Source organism: Haliotis cracherodii, unplaced genomic scaffold (assembly GCF_022045235.1).
Source record: "Haliotis cracherodii isolate W230 unplaced genomic scaffold, xgHalCrac1.p SCAF_10, whole genome shotgun sequence".
Taxonomy (NCBI): Eukaryota; Metazoa; Mollusca; class Gastropoda; order Lepetellida; family Haliotidae; genus Haliotis; species Haliotis cracherodii.
Genome location: NW_027266265.1, coordinates 42,065,040 through 42,087,077, shown reverse-complemented (window position 1 = coordinate 42,087,077; position 22,038 = coordinate 42,065,040). Strand labels below are relative to the sequence as shown.

Sequence of the window (22,038 nt, the reverse complement as noted above, 5' to 3'; positions counted from 1 at the left end):
CACACAATAACATGCACAAAGGGACAAGATAATTCAAATCTCCTAATGCACAGCCTAGTCGAGGCTTGTAGACACATGTTCGTATACACAAACCATGGCCATATCTATGACGGGCGTAACTAGGATTATTTAAATTATAAGCAAATGAATGCTGCATAGCTTGACATAAGACTCCCCGATCCTTACTGTGTTGTCTGGAAAACGTTAGTACTTTCAAAGACCATGTGTAAATAAGGAACTATCAGACGAAACTCCAGTAGTGAAGAGTTATGCTTACAGACACAAATACAAGGCGAACCAAGTAGGTTCCAGTAATAATGTTTTCAATACTGATGCCACAGTGACAAATTGCAAACTTATAGCTCACAGTACAGGGCCCTGGGTACCGTTTCACAAAGCAGTCGTAAGTCTTACGTGCGTGTAAAACTGGCGTGACTCGGAAATACTGAACTAGGGGCGTTTCACAAAGCTAGTGTAATATTACGTCCGTGTAAACCTAGCATAAAGGACGGGAGTTACGACCACCTTAACTAAGATGCCGGTGTGGAACAGGTTCCAGGTACGAACCCAAGTCCTCAGAGTCAGTCATAAATCCAGCTCTGAATTAATGTCATAACACCTTATCCACTTATGCCCTGTGCACAGTGTGAGTGAGTATGGTTTTACGCCTCTTTTAGCAATATGCCAGCAATATTACGGCGTGGCACACCAGAAATGGGCTTCACACATTGTACCCATGTCGGGAATCGAACCCGGGTCTTCGGCGTGACGAGCGAACGCTTTAACTACAGGGCTACCCGACCGCCCCTTGTGCACAGAGTATTGAAACAAGGAAACTGCTATTCACCCATTTAAAGTGAAATGGACTTGTCTCAAGAATATTTTTAAGCAGGTCAGTTTGAAAAAATGAATCTGCAACTTTAAATACACTTAGAACACAGCCGTTCGAGTAGAAATGGAGAAGGGTTTTGCGTATATTTTGTGATGCTACAGTAGTGAAACTATTGAAAATGAATGTACATTTCTCCATGATTATTTAAGTGATGTTTCATTCCTTACATCTGTTGCTTAATTCTCAGTTTGCCTTGAGTTTGTTTGAACAATTTCAGGTCGCTGTTACATATACGAGCAGATATTAAAGGCACATTATCAGATCATAGTTTTGATATTTCTTTTATACATGTAACACATTTCTAATATTTACATAATCAACAAGAAACATGGAGAAATAGACTCTTTAATTTTCAAAGAAATCATATAGTACTGCATGTACTGAAAAGTGAGTGAGTATGGTTTTATGTCACTTTTAGCAATAATCAAGCACTATCACGGCGGGGGTCACCAGAAATGGGCTTCACACATTGTACCCATGTCGGCAATCGAACCCGGGCCTTCTGCGTGACGAGCGAACGCTTTTACCACCAAGCTCCCCGACCGTCCCTGTACTGAACAGAGGTGTCGGACTTCGTTAAGGGTGCCATTGAGGGTGTCCGGAGCCTGGGCGCCATTTGATCACTGCACTATTCAGCATGCACACAACCCTTTCGTTACAACTACAGTAGTGTCATTCCGGCAAGCCGAATTCAGGTTACTGCAAGGGGTATGTTGTTATGAATGAAGTATAGGCTCATTGGGCATTCTGAGTACACTGTTGAAATATTGTTGGTATATTTCAGACTACAGCAATATACAAACAGGGAAAAAAGAAGCATACCTTGTGTTTTACGAAAAGTTCAGAGTTTGAGGTTAAAAACTTGCGTGCACACTATCTTGGAATGGATGGAACACTGGACACTGGAATATGTGCTTAAATGTTTAACATTAACAGTCAACAACCTCATTTGCTCCCATTGTACATCCACGGAGGTATACCTACCTGAGCTTTAGTCAATGCCTTCAGGTACTCTGGCCATGCTTTCAGCACAAATTAAACAAGAGTTTGCCACTAACGTGGCTATATCCCCCGCCCCTGTTGCAGAATGTATTACATAATTAAATCTAAACAAACCCTAAACTTTTTTAACCAAGGTGGAACTTGTCATGGAAATTGTAAAAAAAGAAGAGTTTGGGACCTAAGTCCATCTTGTCGCCATGGAGACGTAAAAAATAAAAAAATAAAAAAATTCTTAATAGCAAAAGGCACCAGTTCAGCATATACCTGACAAACCTGCAAAATTTCATTAAAAAATATTGAACAGTTTATGAGTTATGGTCCGGAAACGAACCCTACCCTCACAGAACCTAAGTCCATCTTGTTGCAATGGAAACGTAAAAAATAAAAATTCCTAAAAGTTCTAAATAGCAAAAGGCACCAGTTCAGCATAAACTTGACAGACCTGCATTTTGGGGGTGGGTGGGGGGGTGGGTGGGGGGGTGGGGTGTATAACAAGTTAAACAACAGCCACACTTGGAAGGCTGTGTGTTACAATACCCACCAGCAATGCCAAAAAAAAATCAAGTGTTCTTTAACTTCTTTTAAGTAGATTACAACACTAATATAAATGTTTTCTAAACTTGGCTACAAGTGAGAGTGAATAAGATTGTGTGTGTTGGGTTTATCACCCTTTTGAACAGCATTTCAGTTACATCACAGCCTGTCAGATTGAAGTTGCAAAAAGCAGGTCTCAGATGTTTTCCACTTAGGGTAAACCCAATAAATGGGTATGGTGCTGTCAAACTAAGAATCAACAGGGCAAATCTGGGTTTCAAACCTGTGAACTGGGTAAAAACAAGTACCGTATGACATGGCAGGGGATGGAACCTCGGACCTTCGGCTCTCCAGTCGGACTGACTACCTCTAGACCATGGAGGCGGTCCTTTCCACTTAGATGAAACTCTATAAATGGGTATGGTGCTGTCAAACCAAGAATCAACAGGGCAAATCTGTGTTTCAAACCAGTGAACTAGGGAACTGGCACACCTATTATAGGAAGTGAAGTGCTCAGCAAACTGAGCCCTGTGCAGTCCTAACCCCCCTCCATAGCTATGTTTGTTTTGTTTGTTGTTTAACGCTGCACACAGCAACAATCCAGCGACACAACAGTGGTTTCTAAATAATCGAGTCTGGCCAAAAAAATCAAGTGACTGACATCATGAGCATTGATCTATGCAATTGGGATATGATGACAAGCATCAACCAAGTCAGTGAGCCTGGCCACCTGAACCCGTTAGTCGCCTCTTACCACAAGAATGGTCGTCTCTTATGGCAAGCATGGGTTGCTGTAGACCAATTCTAACCCAGATCTTCAGGGTTCCTGTAGCTGTGAACCTAATGAGGAGAAATGAGGCCTTAGTTTCTGTTCTATAGGACATTATCTTTAAAATTCTTCAAGAAAATTTTACATTTCTTCCACTGCTTTCACAAACTTGCCTCAGACTGCCTCAGACATGCCTCAGACATGAACATATGCATGATACAGATGTCATCTTAAAAGACAAAAACGTTTGTTTACAATATTTATTCCATATTTAACAAAGCATATGCTCAACAAAACAATACAGAGAAACACAATTTCTATCTGCCCAGACCACATCTAAGTCAATTAAAAAAAGAAGTCAGCAAAACAAAAACAATTTTAAAAGTCAGTTCGAATGGCTCATTCCAAATTCAAACTTAAAATTTAAAGATAAAATTGTGTTCCTTACAATACATAAATCTACACAAAGAAGCACCAGGATTTTACTTATAAGATACACAAGTACAAAGGGATGTCATTACACAGGAAATTGTATAATTTTCCTAACTTAATAAGTATTGGCTCATCAGATGCAAAACTGTGCTTGTTCTTTTTAATTTGAGTAAAATGCACATCATGGATCTTACAATAGGGATGTAAAAATGAATTAACGTTTGTTTCATTTTCAAATGGACAAAAATAACCTTAATGTTGTTATAAATAGAAGTTCCCTGGAACTTCAAACTTTTCTCATCCACTTTCTAAACAGTTAGTCAACAGAAGAATAACAATACACATCATTGTAAACTGTTTCAAGGCTTGATATCATAAATGCTTTTGTTAGTGAATTTGTGTACAAAAATACTACATATTATCATAGTCATGCACTAGAATCAAGTATGTTTTATCAATTTCACTTTGACAAATACAGAACAGCATTGTTATTATAATTATTTTCACAGTCGGGAAGCGTGTCCAAAAACAGGATAATCCAGTACGAGTTCACAGTATGACAACCATTCAGAGGTTCATGTTTGGTTTTTATTCATTGCAGACTTGTCCCGAATAACAAAAAAGTTTTTGGCAAGGGAGTTGACTTTGGCCAGATGAGATGGCAGTGGCAGGGATGCGAGGCCAGCCTTGCCCAGGTTCCGGACACCCTCAAGCACCGATGGTCCTTCAAACTTGATGCGGCAGCGGAATGGTCTGTCTTTGTTGGCCATCATGGGGACACACTTAGTTCCACGAAATTTTACATCCATCTGAAAAACAAACACTGGTTGCTAATGCTATATATGTGCTATACTCTCGTTACGTGACAACAGTGTCGGTATTGAGGGTGATCCTGGGGTCTTGGACCCACTTGCACAAAGCGATCTTAGCGCTACGACTATCTTAAGTCTATGTTAGAGTATGGGAGTTACGATCATCGTAGTACTAAGATTGCTTTGTGCAAGTGCGTCCTGAGGGTGGCTCCTATAGTATTCTGTGATGCAACTCCAACTGAAAAATTTACAAACTGTTATAATGATTATATATAGAGAAACAGCCACAGAGCTCCAGATAAGCTTTTGGAGATGTGGGTATTTTACCCATGCATTTTAAAATCATTGGGTATCAGTAATTCTATCTGGGTATTCAAATTTCTGTTACCCACTAGTGTTTACACATGTGGGTAATTAAGTTAAATATTAAAAAACACTATTCATCAAGTCCCTGCAAACTGGTGTTGTGTGGGTTCGAGAGCTTTATAGGACTCAAAAATACCACGATACTTCCACAAGAAAGTGTGATGGCAAATGATCATGATGTAACTGTCATCGTGGAGTTTGGCAAGGTTGACGGAATGCCCGTTTATGATTTCAAAATAAGTTGCTGATTTGCTAATCGAATATGCAGGGTTACTTCACAATATTTTGATGATACGCACAAGTTTTGTTTTTTGTAGCGTATCTGTAATGTTTGTTGCGTATTTGATACGCTTGGATTTTATTTAAAGGCGTAGTTCAGCATTTCTGATGCGTATTTTACGCAGATACGCAGATCTGGAGCTCTGCACCCAGAAAACAATGTAACAGCCCTGAGGAACTTTTAACGTAAGACAAACTGACAAGTGCAAGTTTGCGCTCGTGCAAAGTTGCATCTTGAGTATAGGGGCCCCCTGACCATGCTAATGTCTATACCATGAAAGAGATTATGATGACTGCGAGTAATTGACTCAGAGCATAAGCATTCGTCAGTCAGTCGGCCTACTGACCTTTTGACGAGCATGTGGAAATGGGCACACATGAAGACTCACTGGGTCATCAAGGCCATCCTCGAATATCCCGTGAATTTTTTGCCCATTTTGGACAACATATACCCACGACTCTTTGCCACTACAGCATTACTTAAGAAGTAATGTCACCATCTCCATCAAAGAATATCTCGTGCTCATGAACTTGAAATTAAACAACCAATCAATCATATTCTTCTAAACTAGAGTTTGGCATAAGCCTACATTCAAAATTTCACCCCCAGACAAGCGAGTCTCTGAGTTGTATGAAACAGTCCCAAATCCATTTATCTTAGATACATAAAATATGTTTCAACAAGAGGCTTGAGTGTACTGAACAGCTACCTTGTACTCCAGCTTCTCCAGAGTTGGCTGGTCAGCACTCCCAAATGTGTGGTCAAGCAACTCCATCCGTTGTTTCTTCTCTTCTTCATTCTCACCTCGTAGTCGCTTGTCGAAGTCCTTCACTGGTTCAGATGACGCTGCAACATTTGGCCAAACATCACAGCAGGAGAAACAAACAAACATCACAGCAGGAGAAACAAACAAACAAGGCGGTGAGGTGAAATGGGGTTTAACGTCGCGTCCAAGATTATTGCACTTATATAGCGACGTTACAAACAAACAAACATCACAGCAGGAGAAACAAACAAAAAAGTCAAAATATGGTCTCAATATTATCAAGAACCAGATTGCAGTAGACAATAAGATATTTTTTTCAGCTCAAAATGTCTGCCTATTATTCTAGCGAATGGAATGACTAATGCAAAGTCGCATCAACATGTGGATGGCCTGTCAAATGCCCATCCAATTAAGTTCGCCTGTCATGTGTGATGCTGCCCCCATACTGATCATGGTCCAGAATTGTTGCCTTTGCATAGTGCATGCCGCTACATCGCCAACAACGTTTTCTGCCATCTGTGAGTCGGAGGCAAACCTTTATTTCATCTGCATTTAAAACATGGTATAAAACCATTGGTTCACAGTTCATCACTGATGTTGCCTGGCCCACCCAATCTTTGTCGCCTATGGTGAGCTGTTAGGGCCACACCCTCACAAGATGCCTTGCTTTCAGGCTGGCTGTATAGAGCCGGTTTAGTTGTTTCAAATTTGCCTTCCTGTTTTTGTACAGAACTCTCTATTGATAACAGGAGCAGATTTAAATCTGTTGCCTAGCACAATTAATGTAATGAGATGACCTTGTCTATGTGTTGTTTTTTATGGCCTGTCACTCCCAGATTGCATTGTAACACCACCTGTTTGACGGTACTTGTCCCACAGTTGAGAAATTACACTTCTTGATTTGCCAAACATTCAGGCGTCTTGGGATGCTGTTGTCCCCTCTCTATCATTCCCACAATTAGCCATTTGTCTGTTAAATTGAGATACTGTCTCAGAAAACTTAAATGAGCTGAGGAATCAAATCTGCTGTCTATAAATTTCCATTTTTCAATGTGACATTAGTTTTTTAAACATCAGTTATATATGAGAGGTATGAGCATGTTTGAACAAAATGCAATATTTAAGAAATAAACGACGAGTGAGAGTAGTTTATCGTACAATAAACACTGAAGGGAGAATAAACCATGAGGGCCTCAATTACCGCAGGTAGATAGTTATCAACATTACGCACAGCCTCTTTAAGGATGTTACAAAAATGTACATGCTTTAAAAACATTTACCCGTATTTAAATAATGATTACTCCTTGAATAGATTCTGACCTCGGCAATGTCGAACAAGTCAGTTTTACGAACAGGTGGGTTGGTAAAGTTTGGTATTTCCTGCATATTGTCACAATCCTCACGTCGATTATCTGTGCCTTTGCTCGCTATACTGTTTGTCATATCTGTCCTACTTTTAAATGTGATGATTCGGCTGTACACTGTGTATGCCCAGACACATTTATGGGGAACAATGTACTAAACACTTCCCTCTAAAAAATAACGTCATCCAATATATGACGTCATCAAGTTGTAAGCTCATATTCAAATCTCCAGAAATGATGACATGATAGAACAATGCCTCATCATGAAATAAACCACGCTTAGTTCTTCATTGTTCTTTGTGATTTATCACATAGCTATCTTACATATGACAATAAAGAAGGAAATCGCTCTTGCCAGTATCTTTCCGAGGCAAGCATGTCCACTTGCCTCTATTAAAAGTCAAGTTTACACCCTTGCCATTTCAAGCCTACAATTCTCGGCAAAAATATGATAGGAATATCGCACATGCAGATAGTTGTATCAGAGAAAGTTTTACAAAATCAACATCCAGGTTTTGAAATTATTCCAAAAAATTAAGCAAAGACAAATATTTCTGAAGTGATTCAAAGTTTTCAATGAACTGGACCAACTACTTTTATATATTCGAGTGCAAACTTCATTGATTTTTAACTAAAATGACTGAAGGTTTATCATAGTGATTGAGATACAGTGCTATTTTTAAGACGATCCCTGCTGTGCGTTTCATGTTACCGTGATGTGCAGTGTTATTTGATACTGTGCAGTCTGTATGCCTCTCTTACTGCAAGAGCAATGTGCAGCAGCAATAAGTATCTTTACTGCGGCAATCTGTCATTTTGTTTGGCTGTCAGGGATGAAATCTCAAATTGCTTCGGTATCTGATCCACCAGGTTGTCTGCTATATCTTTGTGAAGCCATTTGAAATAAGATAAGCAATCTGATTGGATATCGCATTTTCATCACAAGGGACACAACTCTTGTTCTACATAGGGTGGCACCATGATCAAGCCACAGTGGCAATGGCAGAAACTAGTCTTTGAAATAGGCTTGTGGACACTCTGGCCTCAGGGAAGATGTCTTGACAGTGTCATTACCATCGTTATAAGATCCGGGGTGGAATAGGTCTTCAGCAACCCATGCTTGCTGTAAAAGGTGATGTTGCTATGGCGACTAACAGGATCGGGTGGTCAGACTCGCTGACTTGGTTGATGCATGGCATCGATCCCAATTGCGTGGATCGATGCTCATGATATTAATCACTGGATTGTCTGGTCCAGACTCAATTATGTACAGACCGCCGTTATATAGCTGCAATATTGAGAATTACATAGAAAAGTATAAGGTTTCATGAAAAGTTTACCAACTTTGGCCATGTGAGTGTATAACAATGTGAAAGAAAACACACCTTTACGTTTTCTGTTAGACTTCCTTGTAAGGGGGTTTTCCCTTTCTTCAATGCTCCTGTACTTCCCAAATGATCCCTGAAATAAGACAGAAACTACATACTACTTTCCTTCAAACAAAAATTGTGTTCAACAATTCAAGAGTGGTAATTGGAAATACTGAAAGTAATGCAGAACTATTGCAATACATGTAGTCCAAACACATCAAAACAGCAAGGGTCACCAGCCAATCCAGTGATTGATATTGTAACCAACAAGCAAGGTTGTCTGGGTACTATGACACATAATATACTAATTCACCAAGCCTGACCACATGGGCCATTTGGTCACCTCTTAGAACTAACATAGGTTGCTGGAGACAAATTCTAATCAGGAATGCCTACCAATGTCAGATCATTTCATGATTGACCTTCAAACTGACCTTGACATTCGACACAGCCATGACACAAGACAGGACTTAATTTCTCATGAATTAATCTAAGGTTTTGTGAGATTTCAACCATGTTTCATAATTCAATCTCTAGTGACCTTGACCAAAGACAGTGGTCACCCAAGAGTCAGGTTTTTTTTACACAAGCCTTTTTGAGGCCTTGTGTAAACGTATACCATACTGTGTGACTTTGACCTTCATGGTAATCCAATCATACATCATATCATCTGGTATCAAGTCAAAGAACTGAGCTATTCACGAACAAAGAGAATTTGTGTTTCATGACAACAGAATGGCACATTATTTGTTATGTCAGTCAACATCTTTACTTGTCATTGACATAATGCGATTTGTTCTAAACCACTGCAATGCATAGGACTCAAGGACTTTATTGGTTATGAGGCCAGTAAACCAAGACTACATTGTTAAATGTAGCAAAATAATGAGTGAATGTTTGTTTGTTTGTTGTTAACGCCACACTCAGCAATTTTCCAGCTATATGACGGTGGACAGTAAATAATCAAGTCTGGACCAGACAACCCAATGATTTACATCATGAGCATGGATCAAGGCAATTGGGATACGCTGACATGCATCAACCAAGTCAGCGAATCTGACCACCCAATCCCATTAGTCCCCACTTATGACAAGCATAGTCGCCTTTTACAGCAAGCATGGTTGCTGAAGACCTATTCCACCCTGGATCTTCACGGGTGAATGAGTGAGTGAATGAACGCCACAGACAGCAGTAGTGCACCAACATCATGGCAGCCTGTAAATAGTCTGAGCCAGTCAAACCAGTGACTGAAAACATGGGCAACAATCAACTCCATCGGGGCACCCAATTCAAATTACTTACCTTTTACGACAAGCATGCGTGCTGATCTATTCTAACCCGAATTCCTCATGGAGTATCAATTCAGGAAATAGTCCCTAATTAACGAAAGGGCTTTATTACCCATATGGGAGCGGAGATGCTGGGGTAGTATCTTTTCCGTAACCTCCCTAGGGAGGTCACAGCAGTTGCTTTATGCCCATTGGTTAATGATGGATTGTCGGAACTACAACCAAGGCTCGGGACTTAAAACATTAATTTCACTCGGGACAGATAATCTGTCATTCGCCACTCGTAAATTATTGTCAATGTATGGGTACATCACCACATCATGTTCTGGACACACAATACACTCGTCTATCAGTGATATAATGGCATGTTACAAGGCATGAAAATGAACGGGAAAATTGTATTTTCTGACTTCTTTAGCCATTGTTAGTTTAATCGATGCAATGTGTAACAACAGCTGAACCATACGTATCACTTATATCAGTATCCACTTGACCTCAGTCTGGACAGACAATAGGCTAAGCCATGCATCTTACCTGGCTGTGTTTGTTGAGAGCCAGCTCTACCAAAGAGGGGACGTGACTTCCAACCAGCTGGAGGCTGTGAACCTCGTCTGTCTTGAACACTGGTAGCAGGGCCTGTAGCACATCAATGGTGTAGAGGTGAGGTGAGGTGAGGTGAGGTGGGGTGAAATAGGGTTTAACAATGTGTTCAAGATTGTTGCACTTATATTGCGACATGCATGCACCCCAAGCCTGCGGATCCGGTATTGGGGAGACATACGTCTTAATCTTACCTCAATGAAGTTGTCTTCATCTTTAGCCTTGATCCTGGAGATGACCACAAACTGGGTCTTGGGGTAGTGCACCATGTAGATGACGTCATTAGGCTTGTAAACCGTGGGGTGCTTCATGTCTACGATGTGAACGCGACTCCAGAGGGCGCCACCAAACATGTTCACATTCACATGCTGTCAACAGAATGCATATGTTACTGGCCACAAGTAACAGCCATTGTTAACACTCCAACTGTCTATATGCTCGGAGTCCATTACGAAATATATGAGAAAAAAACGTGTCATGATTCACAGTTGGTTTGTGCATTGAGACTTTGAATTTGACGATATGATACATGATACACAATGATTCAAGGTTTAATTCTGTACTGATTTCAATATTTACTTATCTTAATATTTACTCATTTTTGCAATAAAATATTATCAACTCAGGTCAGCATTATCTTAATGAAACAATGAGTGTGAGTGAGTGAGTTGGGTTTAACGCCGCTTTTAACTTAATTCCAGTTATATCGCGGCAAGTTCACCTGACACGAGAGGAAAGCGCGAAGTGATGCAGGTCTCAGACAATTATCACTTTGATGAAACCGACACGGATATAGTGCTGACAAACCTAGAAACATAATCGGGGCAAACCAATATTCGAACCCACAATCATAGGTTTCTGGTGTGCCCAAGGGACGCAACTCTGCACAGCGCCTTAGACGACTGGGCCACCCGTGCCCCCCATGAAACAATGAGATGATCTGATCCGATAATAGTAAACACTGCTAGGAGAGACCAAGGTCACATTAGTATAAACAAATCATGCAAGTTTACCTAAAACTTTGATCACTTTGTAAAAAAACATGGTTCAAGGGCTGTAACTGTGTATGCTCAAAATCTAAGAACATGCAGCAAGAGAGGTAACTCTGGAAAACAATAACTTACAGGACCAATTTTCAAACTCAGTCATGACAAGTATCTCTTAAATAAGCATGCAAACTTTCATTCACATAATTTCAGCAGTTTCTATGAAACGTTGTCCCACTGCAGTCACTATGCACCTTGTTAAAAAGCACACAAAAAGGGCCATAACTCTGTAAAATATGAATTTAAGACACCAATTTTCGAACATATTGAAGATCATGACCAATAATATCAGTGAGTAAAATTTAATTTCTCTACCTTACATAGCTTTTGAGAAAATTTGTCCCCTTTGAAAAGCGGACGGACAGACGGACAGAGGGACAAACTCTGATCCTATATCCCCCACCCCACTTCATGGGGGGGGGGGAAATAAATAATTTAGTGGTCCCCAATCCACTTATTATATGAAGGGGTTCTGCTATGTTTAGCGTGGTTAGGGTAGGTGTGCTTCAATATTTCAACTATGGAGTAACAGTGTTTGGAATGTACTTCCATAACATACTTGTCTGATATCAGTTTAACCATAACTCACCACGTCATCGAAGTACAGTTTCATTTTGGACACAATCAGCTTCCTGAATGCATTTGGACTGGAGATGAAATGGACCTTATCTGAAAAACCACAGAACCAAATTCTTCATTTCCAATGTTCCAGGCTATCATACAGTCATGTGTCACACATTATGCAGCAATAGAAACTAACTGTTTCAGTCTACTAGTCCTTATAATGATAAGTTTATAACATATTCCAAAACCCTTAAAAACAGCAAATTTCCGCTAGTCCTTATGATGTCGTAAATATTGGGCAGTTTGGCATGGACTTCATGAGGACTAGTGCCAATTTCTGATGATGTTATGGTGCATTTTGAAAACCTGCTCAAGAAAGTCTAGACAATACCCTGTGTGAATTGAAAAGTTTCAAACAGTGCTTTTAAAATGAATGCAAATAATGATGATCTCTATGATCATAAGACAATACCTTGACCTCGGAGTTCGCAAACACTCCATTTTCTACTCTCTGAATGGATCTGGCTGTCTGGAATGATATAAATGATGTTTTAACATCAAAGACATGATGAAAATCCAAGTTGTCAAGTACGCCTCCTTCTTATCAGACTCAGACGTTTGCTATTTAATGCCAAATTCCAGCTTCATGACTAGACAGTCCACTCCATCATGGTACGAAGACATGCAATAAACCAAGTTACTAAGTCTGAAGACCCAATCCATTTAGTCACTGCTTACAACCAGCACAGGACAAGGATCCCCATTTGGATCAGACACTGGCATCAGAATGATCATTTATATTATGCCTCAAAGTGAGATTGACCAATCAGACCCCACATGAGCCCATATACCATCAGTAAAAATCCAAGATGGTTGTTACTGACCTATTGGGAGACTGTATACCGTCAGCAAGAGCCATCATGAGACCGTATACCATCAGCAACAGCATCATGAGACTGTATACCATCAGCAACAGCCATCATGAGACCGTATACCATCAGCAACAGACATCATGAGACCGTATACCATCAGCAACAGCCATCATGAGACCGTATACCGTCAGCAACTGTCGTCATGAGACTGTATACCGTCAGCAACAGCCATCATGAGACCGTATACCGTCAGCAACAGCCATCATAAGACCGTATACCGTCAGCAACAGCCATCATGAGACTGTATACCGTCAGCAACAGCGATCTGTCCCATGAAGATCCAGGGTAGAATAGTTCTTCAGCAACCCATGCTTGCCGTAAAAGGTGACTATGCTTTTCGTAAGAGATGACTAACGGGATCGGGTGTTCAGGCTCACTGACTTGGTTAATACATCGCATCCCAATAATACATGGATCAATGTGCATGATATAAATTACTGGATTGTATGGACTAGAAGCGATTATTTACAGACCGCTGTCATATTGCTGAGTGTGTGGTTAAACAACAAACAAACAAAGCAACAGCCATCTTGGATTTTCCAACACCCACTTCACATGAAAATACTGGTACAGAAATTTGTTTGACACTGTTTTGTGTTTTAATGTCATTAATTGTGAAGTGCAAAGACATTAATTTCTTTTTAGATCACTTGTGACTTTACTGATAAAAATTATAGTTAAAATTGTCAACAAGGTTTGGCTCTAAAGTTTGAAGAGTAGTCTCCCTTTGACCCTTAATGTCAACGGTTGTAAGTGTCCAGTTTTCATTTTGACATGACATGTGCGATATGGATACCAGATAGTGTAAACTTTTTGGCATAATACAGTCTTTAGTTTCTGTATACAGTGTCATATTAGGTTAGCAGAAAAATATTGGGTGCGGCGTCAACACCCATAACTGAAATTGTCCGGCTTTTGGGTGTGATTGTTTGGCCACTGCATTTATCTGCGTAGCCCAGCTACATCTATAGGGATCAACTTACTGGACACTTTCCTCTCATCCAATATATGAGCACATGTTTGAATCTCAAGAAATGTTGTGTCATGAAATAAACCACACTCCGTTCTTCATTGTTCTTTTGATATATTGCGTAGCTATCATATATTTTCACATCAATGATTCGCAAATATGATGAACAACATACCAGTGTTCAGTCAATCACTCTATGTATTATATTCGTTTTTGATTTGTTCATATCAAACAGCCAATAGTGATACAAGGATTCATTAGAAACTATAGCTTTATCATGTTTAATACAGTTTTAATTTTGAACAAACATTACATACTATGTACATGTTGTATAGTTAGCATGGTTAGATAGTCTGTCTTACAGACCCTGATACAAATATATATCAAGTACAGCCCATGCAAGTCTATAATGTTTGGCAAGTCTGAAAATGAAGAGTCTCTGGGCTTTTATTATATTTTTATTAAGATAATTGAGCAACTGTTTTTTTCTGTTCGATATGTTCATTTCAGAGACTAAATGTTAGTCTAATGGTTAGGCTGATGTCAGTTATTATACTTACAGATGAGATCAAGATCTCCAGCAGCCTGGATGTCAACATCTTCTTCCTGCAAATTGAGAACAAGCTGATTGTGTCACAAGCTAATCAATCTTATTGTTATGTGAATGATTACTGCTGATTGAAACTACTAATATGTCAACATGATACACTGATCACGTTTAAGTGTTCCCATTTTCTCTGAACAAGTAGAGAAATACTTATATTTCATACACAAAAATATGCTGGCTAAAAGGTAGGGCTTGGGAGATACATCAACACTACGATCCGATAACTATTACAATACTATGCTCACGATCCAACACGTATCTTGACACTTGCATGTGCTCATATCAGTGGTGCGTAAGCCATCTCTTTCATAAACAACATACCTGGCACACTGATTATTTACAGTTATGTCAAGTATGGCTTAGTGTATGTACATTTTCACAAATAATAATTAGTGTTTGGTGAAAAAATTATTAAAGAAAATGTTTATGGCAAGAATCGATATGTTTTGCTTAGTGGGCGACTATGATCGATACTTGTATTGAGAAGTTAAAAAAATCACAATACATAGATGCATCAGTGTATCGTCCCACTGCCACTAAAAAGACCCCTTCACATGATGAGCCCATATCTAGATGGCAGAAATGGGTGAATGAGGTGTTTAACAATGTTAACGGTAGTCAATATTTCAACCAGTGATCATGGTAATAAAAATAGAATAATTCTTAAGACCATATTAAAAGCAAAATCGACAAATGTTACAAATACTACATTATAAACAGCTAAATTATACAGAGATCATTAGTGGAGTGTTTTTTCATATAATATATATCATATGTTAGGAATAAAAATTGTAGTTGGGTGAAATGATACATTGGTGCACTTATGGCACAAATCGTATAGATGTAAACAATGCATATGATTATTATGAATGAGTCAAATGCATGTATGTTATGTTGAGTTGACAGGGACAGACACCATTTGTCATATGAAACTCGTCCTCAGCGCATTTCAGAATAGTGGTTTATGTAGAATAACTGTTTCAATAGTCACTGGTCACGGACTAACAGACTCGTGGCCTTACCCTGGTTAAGTGCAGGGACAGAAATTGGCACTAGTGCTATAAGTCTAGTCCTTGCCAAATCATAAGGACGAGTAAAAAGTTGCCATTTTAAAAGGGTTTTGCTATACGATATCATTATAAGGATTAGTGGATTAAATATGTTAGTTTTTATCGCTGGGATGTATTATATAACACAATACTATTCCGATATGTTTCTTTTGCAACAACGTGACACAAGCCTGAAATTTGATAAAAATGTGATTTCTACGTCAAAAAACCCGACTGGCTTCATTTTGGGAAGGAAATGCAAAATTCTTGAATCATTCAGCAGTTCGAATCTTGTGGTAAAATCATGGTATTTAGTCACAAATTATATCTTAACAAATGGATGTAAAAAGCAAACAACGCACTTGACAACTTTCGTAAACATCTTCTGCAATCCGAATTTTGGGTTTCTTGAGGTTTATCTGTTGCAAAGTTACTTCGGGGAGAAAATTCCACTTCCTACAAGTATCAATAATGTCATTTTTGGTACATCGACAAATAACTCGAAAGATTATCTGTTTATCCATTAGTATGACGTGTCAGGTAATCTGTAAAATATCTTGAACATGTTAGATCAGCCTGTAGTTTCTAATAGATTCTAAAAGAAATCGTTGAAATCGGCGCCGCAGTGTTTACAACAAAAACTGATGACGTATCGTGGCAAGCACATTACCGGATATGGAATGACGTTTCAAGCCAACTGCACAGGAAGTGTTTGTCTGCTATTTATGTAAGAACGTGCATGCTTTTATCTTGTTTGTGGTGATAATGGTTTTATATTTAATTGGGATGATTAAGCCCGTGATTATGCTTCATTCAGGGACCATCATCCTAAAAGCCTTCAAACCGGCTCCGATAATTTGCAGGGAACACAGGCTTTACCCACAAATATCAGATTATGTGTAAAGGTCTTTACTCGGGTTTGGTCACTTGACTTTGACTTTGGATTTTGGAGTTTTTTGTTTCCAGAAATGTAATCATTCTAATTTCAATCGAACATAAGTTAGAAAAACCTTTAGTTTGTCCCATATTAGCTGATACTAGATAATTCATAGTGTATGTTGCAACAGCCAGCCAGGAGCCAAATTAAATCATTATCTGCATGTTAAGAGATATATTGTTATACTAACTTCAGTTGGCATGGGCTATTTACGAAATGTTTGTTTATCATGTTTATTAACACTACATACAGCAATATTCCAGCTAAATGATGATAGCCTGTAAATAATCAAGTCTAAACCAGACAATCCAGTGAACGATGTCCCATGCATGAGGGTATGGGGGCATATACAATCACCAGGGATTACTCGTGGGAGAGCATCTAAGTGACCATGACCAAGTTACATACTTTTGTCACATATGACTTCATTCAAATTGTTTCAGTTCAGTTACGTGAACTCGAAGATGGACTAGGCTTTTGCCAGTTGGCCAGCCCGGCATGTTTGGCGTTGACTGGAATTGGCAATAGACCACAGTGGTAGAAATATTTCAGTCCACTAGTCCTTATAATGATAACATATAGTAAAACCCTTTAAAGTAGCACATTTCGAGTAGTCCTTATGATACCTCCACTATTGGGCAGTATGGCAAGGACTACAGGACTAGTGTCAATTTCTAACGCAGGACCATAGAACACCTGAACACATGTCCCCTAGGTGGCTATGCTGTGGTCATATACGCCTCAGACCCTAACTTATCATTTTAGCGATTAGACACCAGGGGCTCTAATCTATACATATCCTGTATTTAGTATATTAATTGTTGTTTCAGCAGGAGCCAATAATTCAAGCGTTGAGATGCATCCTGATCTCTCGGCTCATCTTCATTCTGCTGAATGTAATGAAATAATAAATGCATTCCAGCAGTGTCATGTTGATGTGAGTAGCAGTTTTATGTTTTTAATTAAATACTGCAAATCTTGAAACTAATGCGTCTCCAAATTAATATGCCTGCAGAGACAACAGATAACTTGAAATTTGATGCCTATCTATATCTGACAGTGACATATTTTTTGTGTCACAATGAGCAATGTGATGTCATAATAGTGATGTTTGGTGTGAAACTAAACCTTGCAAGGCTTGATTAATTTTCTGTACGGATGTCCACCTAATGTTGACTTACAAAGCGGTATGCTTCAGTGCCTCTCATATATGCGATAAAAGTACAATGTTTTACAAAAACAATGTTTGAGCGTTTGATGTGTCATACTTTTTTTCTGAAGATTTATCTGTAGTTCCTTAAGTCAGATTGACAGCAAACTCATTACATCGGACTTCACTCGATATCTTCACTATCTTCAAAGAGTTTATGTTTAGTTTAATTTTTGTCCATGTTTTCAGTGTAGAACTATGTTATCTGTTGATCTAACTGCCTTAATTTTACCATTTGGCACCTGATGCTGCATGTTTGGTTCCAAATTAAATTTAGCTCAGTTGAATCTACAGGATACCTATCTCTACATTGATAACAGTGTACATTTCTCTCCAAATTGAACACCAGTCTGAATCAGCAGCAACAGTTGAAGAAATGAGTTGAAATCAAACTTATATTCTAAGCTGACTCAACTCTGAATCTACCTTTCAGCATCCAGTTCGTAAATTCATGGGACACTGCAATGATCTGGATAGAGCACTGACCAGGTGCTTAAAGGCAGAGGTAAGAATGAGGATAAATCTAACTAATCTAATCTAATCTGACTGAGGAGGAGTGTTTTAATTAATTTATAAACCATCTAAACACAAGAAATACCTGAAAGAGTAAGAAACATCAGGATACCTTATAGTAAAACAATACAGTGTGTCGCGGAGTTCGATGAAAGCGTGGGAGACAAAGATTGTGTGCTGCATGCACACAAATGAAGTCCTGACATGTAAGATTGAACTCTTATTTCTCACCTGCCAGGATAGGTTACAATGCTCAACACAATATGTGAGGTTGCATGTTCAAACCATTGAATTTTCAGGGGAAACAATTTTGTTTGTTTGTTGTTTAACGTCGCACTTAGCAATATTCCAGCTATATGACGGCATTCTGTAAATAATCGAATCTGGACCACACAATCCAGTGATTGACATCATGAGCATCGATCCACACAATTGGGATATGATGACATGCATCAACCAAGTCAGCGAGCCTGACCACCCGATCCCATCGCCTCTTACGACAAGCATAGTCGCCTTTTACAGCAAGCATGGGTTGCTGGAGACTTAACTAGTCAAAATTCAAACTAGGTCTTATAATTAAATTGTAAAACCTCCAAGTAGGTCCTAAAATTCAAATGGAAAACCTCTCAGCAGGTCTCACTTGAAGGTTGTACCTCTCACAAGGTTACTGTGAGATTGGGAGATACCTACAATACTATAGAAAAAAAGCGGCAGTAGGTTTATAGATCTAATCCGCACTTCTCAATTAGATTAGTCAGGTCATAAAATGCCTCGACCCTCGTGTCACACTTACATTTGTACAGCCAGCCTTCTAGAAACTGTCCCATCCTGAAACTTCTCAAATGATCAAGCCTGACATGTTTGTTTGCAACAACCAGGTGAGGAAACTCTACCATCCACACACTTCCTTACACAAGCCCTTGACATTTTACTAGTGCTTCAATCATTTGTTGCCACTGACAAACACTACAAACAAACTTACAACAATCTCTACTGACACGTAATAATCTTACATGCCCTTTAGTGAGAATGCTTGTCTTGATATAAATTTCAGTTGGTGAATCTTGTCTAGTTATGTGTTCTTAGTGAATCAGTTCATGGAAGTGAAATAGTTTCATATGAGCAAGATTCAAAATTGTCTTTAATCACCACCTGGACTCGCAAGGTTGACCCTTTGAGCAACATGTGACTGATTCACTGCTCATTTCTGACTTGTGGTTTATGTAACATATCAGTAACTATATTTTGGTAGGTATACAAGTCCATCCCGACTTTCCCAAGGCTGTGGCTGTATTGGATAGTGATGGGGTAGTGGCAGTGTCTATCCCTGTTAAGAACTAATCACTTGAATATACTCAGAAGTTCAGAACTAAAAGGGGTTTCAGATTGTATAATTCTAGACAGAAATTTCTGTGTACAGTCCCATTGCTTTTGAAAATGTTCACCTTTCCCCACTGTCTTTCTCTCCATGCACCACCATTGTCAGCAATGACTGAGAGAACTAGTTAAAGTGTAACAATAGATCACTGAATTGAAATTGAATTTCATTGATTGGATCATGATGAGAATTGAAAAATCATACTATATCACACAGCAAATAAAAACAAATAAAATGAAAATATGTTTGTAAACAGTATTTTACTGCAGCATATTTACTACATTTCAACTGGTCTTGAATGTTGCCTTTTCGTTCTTTTGAAGATGTAAATGAATTTTATTATCCATTGCAAATTCAAAAATCATAGCTTTCATGATTCTTTGGTTGGGAACTGAAACCAGTCCAGTCATCCCTGAAATCAATCTATTGGAGTGTCACTAATGATTTCATTTCAACTTTATTTTTTATTTAATTTCAGAGGAAGAAGAAACAAGAAGCTAACTTTGCAAAATCAAGAAGTTTCCAAAAGCGTACTCAACAGAATCCGGAGCAGTCACAGTAGCAACAGAACTCTTAGATACAAAGGGAAAATGTTTTGTGATGGACTTGTCTGTTCACTGTATCTTCTGGGTGAAATGTGAACTTTCAGGAGAGCCTCGAAGAGTGGACGTATTCACGTGGTGTATCAATCACAGTGTGATATTGTGCTTCAGACCATCAGCTGTACACAGACTGGTTGGGAGGGTTAGGGCATAATGCTTTCTTCACTCTTGGAAGTGTGCTATGAGAAAGACAGGCCAGAGGTATGAGGTGCCACATATGCTGTGCAGAGTTGTGTCCCTTAGCCTTGCCTGGATCAGTCGGCCTTTCCCCAGACATTGTGCATCTTCCCAAGGCAAGGGAGTTAACTGACTGTAAAAGACTAATTTCTACCCTTGCTGAACAAGGCTGGAGTTTTGTGACTCAGTCATAGCGCCACCTGTGGCTATTGTTGCTGTAAACAAAGAGAAATGCCTATATTAATAAAATAATGCATCTTCCGGGGGTAAGAGCGTCCACTAGCCTTGTTTATCAAACTAGGCTTGATATAGGCAAGTGGACATGCTTGCCCCGGGAAGAGGAAAATAAGGGGAATTAAATATCTAATAATGGGAACAGGCATTAAGTAGACTTTGATGCCTCCTCTCTAGAAACTTCAATCATGTTGATGATTTAAAAACACAACATTTCTACTGGTCCTTAGATTCCATTGACACAGTCTAGCTGGATAGAGAGCATTAGTCTCAACTTCTGTGACATGTGCAGTTCAAACATCTATTCAGAAGATCTTTGCTTTATTTTGTCTTGTTTCAAGAACAAAGATTTCTTGTCATCATCACAGTCCTGGGCCCACTTGCATGAAGCGATCTTAGTGCTAAGACTGTCGAAGCCTTATGTTAAAGTATGGGAGTTAGGATCATCTTAGCGCTAAGATGGCTTTGTGCATATGGCCCCTGCTTTCCTCATCCAACTCATGTAGATTCAGTGTTAGAGTAGGCCTCCAGCAACCAATGCTTATCCTGCTGGGTGACAATGAATCTGATGGTAGTCTTGGTAACTTGGTTGGTTGGGAGACTTTGTACCTCACAACGTGTGACATTGCTTATAATATCAATCAGTGGATTGTCTAGTCCACACTAAATTATATACAGCCTGCTGTATAACATAAATGTGGGATTGAACATCAGAATTTTCATCCTCTAGCTTGCCTTCTCTGAATGTACATGACTGTCTTACGTAATTACAGTTTATATCCGCCACAGTGAATGTTTTTATAGATAATATATCCATGTATATCCAACTTCCTTTTGATAAAAAGTCACATAAAACATTAAAAGATATTTTCATATTGATATTGTATCTGTTTTCTGTTTCATTGGAAAACATTCAATCTCTCCATCAATCTGCCCTTACTTTCAGGGTTACAGTATTAACAAATCACACTTGTCAGGGGCGGATTCAGTATTTTTTTAAAAAGGGGAAAATCCACTTACTTCAGTAGTGACAAAATTCCACACAATATAAAAACCATTACTGATTTTTTTACTTTAACACCAAATCAATATTTTAGTTGACCTGACCGCCCACCCTCCCCCCTTTCTGGATCCACCACTGCTTGTTTAATACCTCCAAAGTGACCAACCACTCACGATCATGATAATTTGGACACTGCCCAGGAAGAAGACCAGGGCCCACTTGCACAAAGTGATCTTAGCGCTAAGATGATCGTAACTCCCATACTTTAACATAGGCTTACAATTGTCTTAGCGTTAAGATCACTTTGTGCAAGTGGGCCCAGATCAACTGCTGTTTCGGG

At 39.1% G+C, this 22,038-nt stretch overlaps 2 protein-coding genes across 2 annotated transcripts; one reads left to right on the top strand and one right to left on the bottom strand.

Moving 5' to 3' along the window:
* Nucleotides 1-3,449: 3,449 nt before the first annotated feature.
* LOC139450846 (centromere protein N-like) lies at nucleotides 3,450-16,284 on the bottom strand. Its single transcript, XM_071232684.1, has 9 exons — nucleotides 16,007-16,284; nucleotides 14,549-14,594; nucleotides 12,559-12,615; nucleotides 12,112-12,191; nucleotides 10,671-10,844; nucleotides 10,411-10,512; nucleotides 8,603-8,678; nucleotides 5,797-5,933; nucleotides 3,450-4,438 (listed from the first exon to the last, which is right to left on the bottom strand). The coding sequence occupies exons 1-9, from the start codon at nucleotides 16,166-16,168 to the stop codon at nucleotides 4,205-4,207; spliced, it is 1,068 nt and encodes a 355-aa protein (XP_071088785.1). The 5' UTR covers nucleotides 16,169-16,284; the 3' UTR covers nucleotides 3,450-4,204.
* Nucleotides 16,285-16,332: 48 nt separating this feature from the next.
* Nucleotides 16,333-21,538, top strand: LOC139450835 (COX assembly mitochondrial protein 2 homolog). The gene is made up of 4 exons (XM_071232673.1): nucleotides 16,333-16,371; nucleotides 17,412-17,518; nucleotides 18,225-18,296; nucleotides 20,161-21,538. The coding sequence occupies exons 2-4, from the start codon at nucleotides 17,438-17,440 to the stop codon at nucleotides 20,242-20,244; spliced, it is 237 nt and encodes a 78-aa protein (XP_071088774.1). The 5' UTR covers nucleotides 16,333-16,371; nucleotides 17,412-17,437; the 3' UTR covers nucleotides 20,245-21,538.
* Nucleotides 21,539-22,038: the final 500 nt, after the last annotated feature.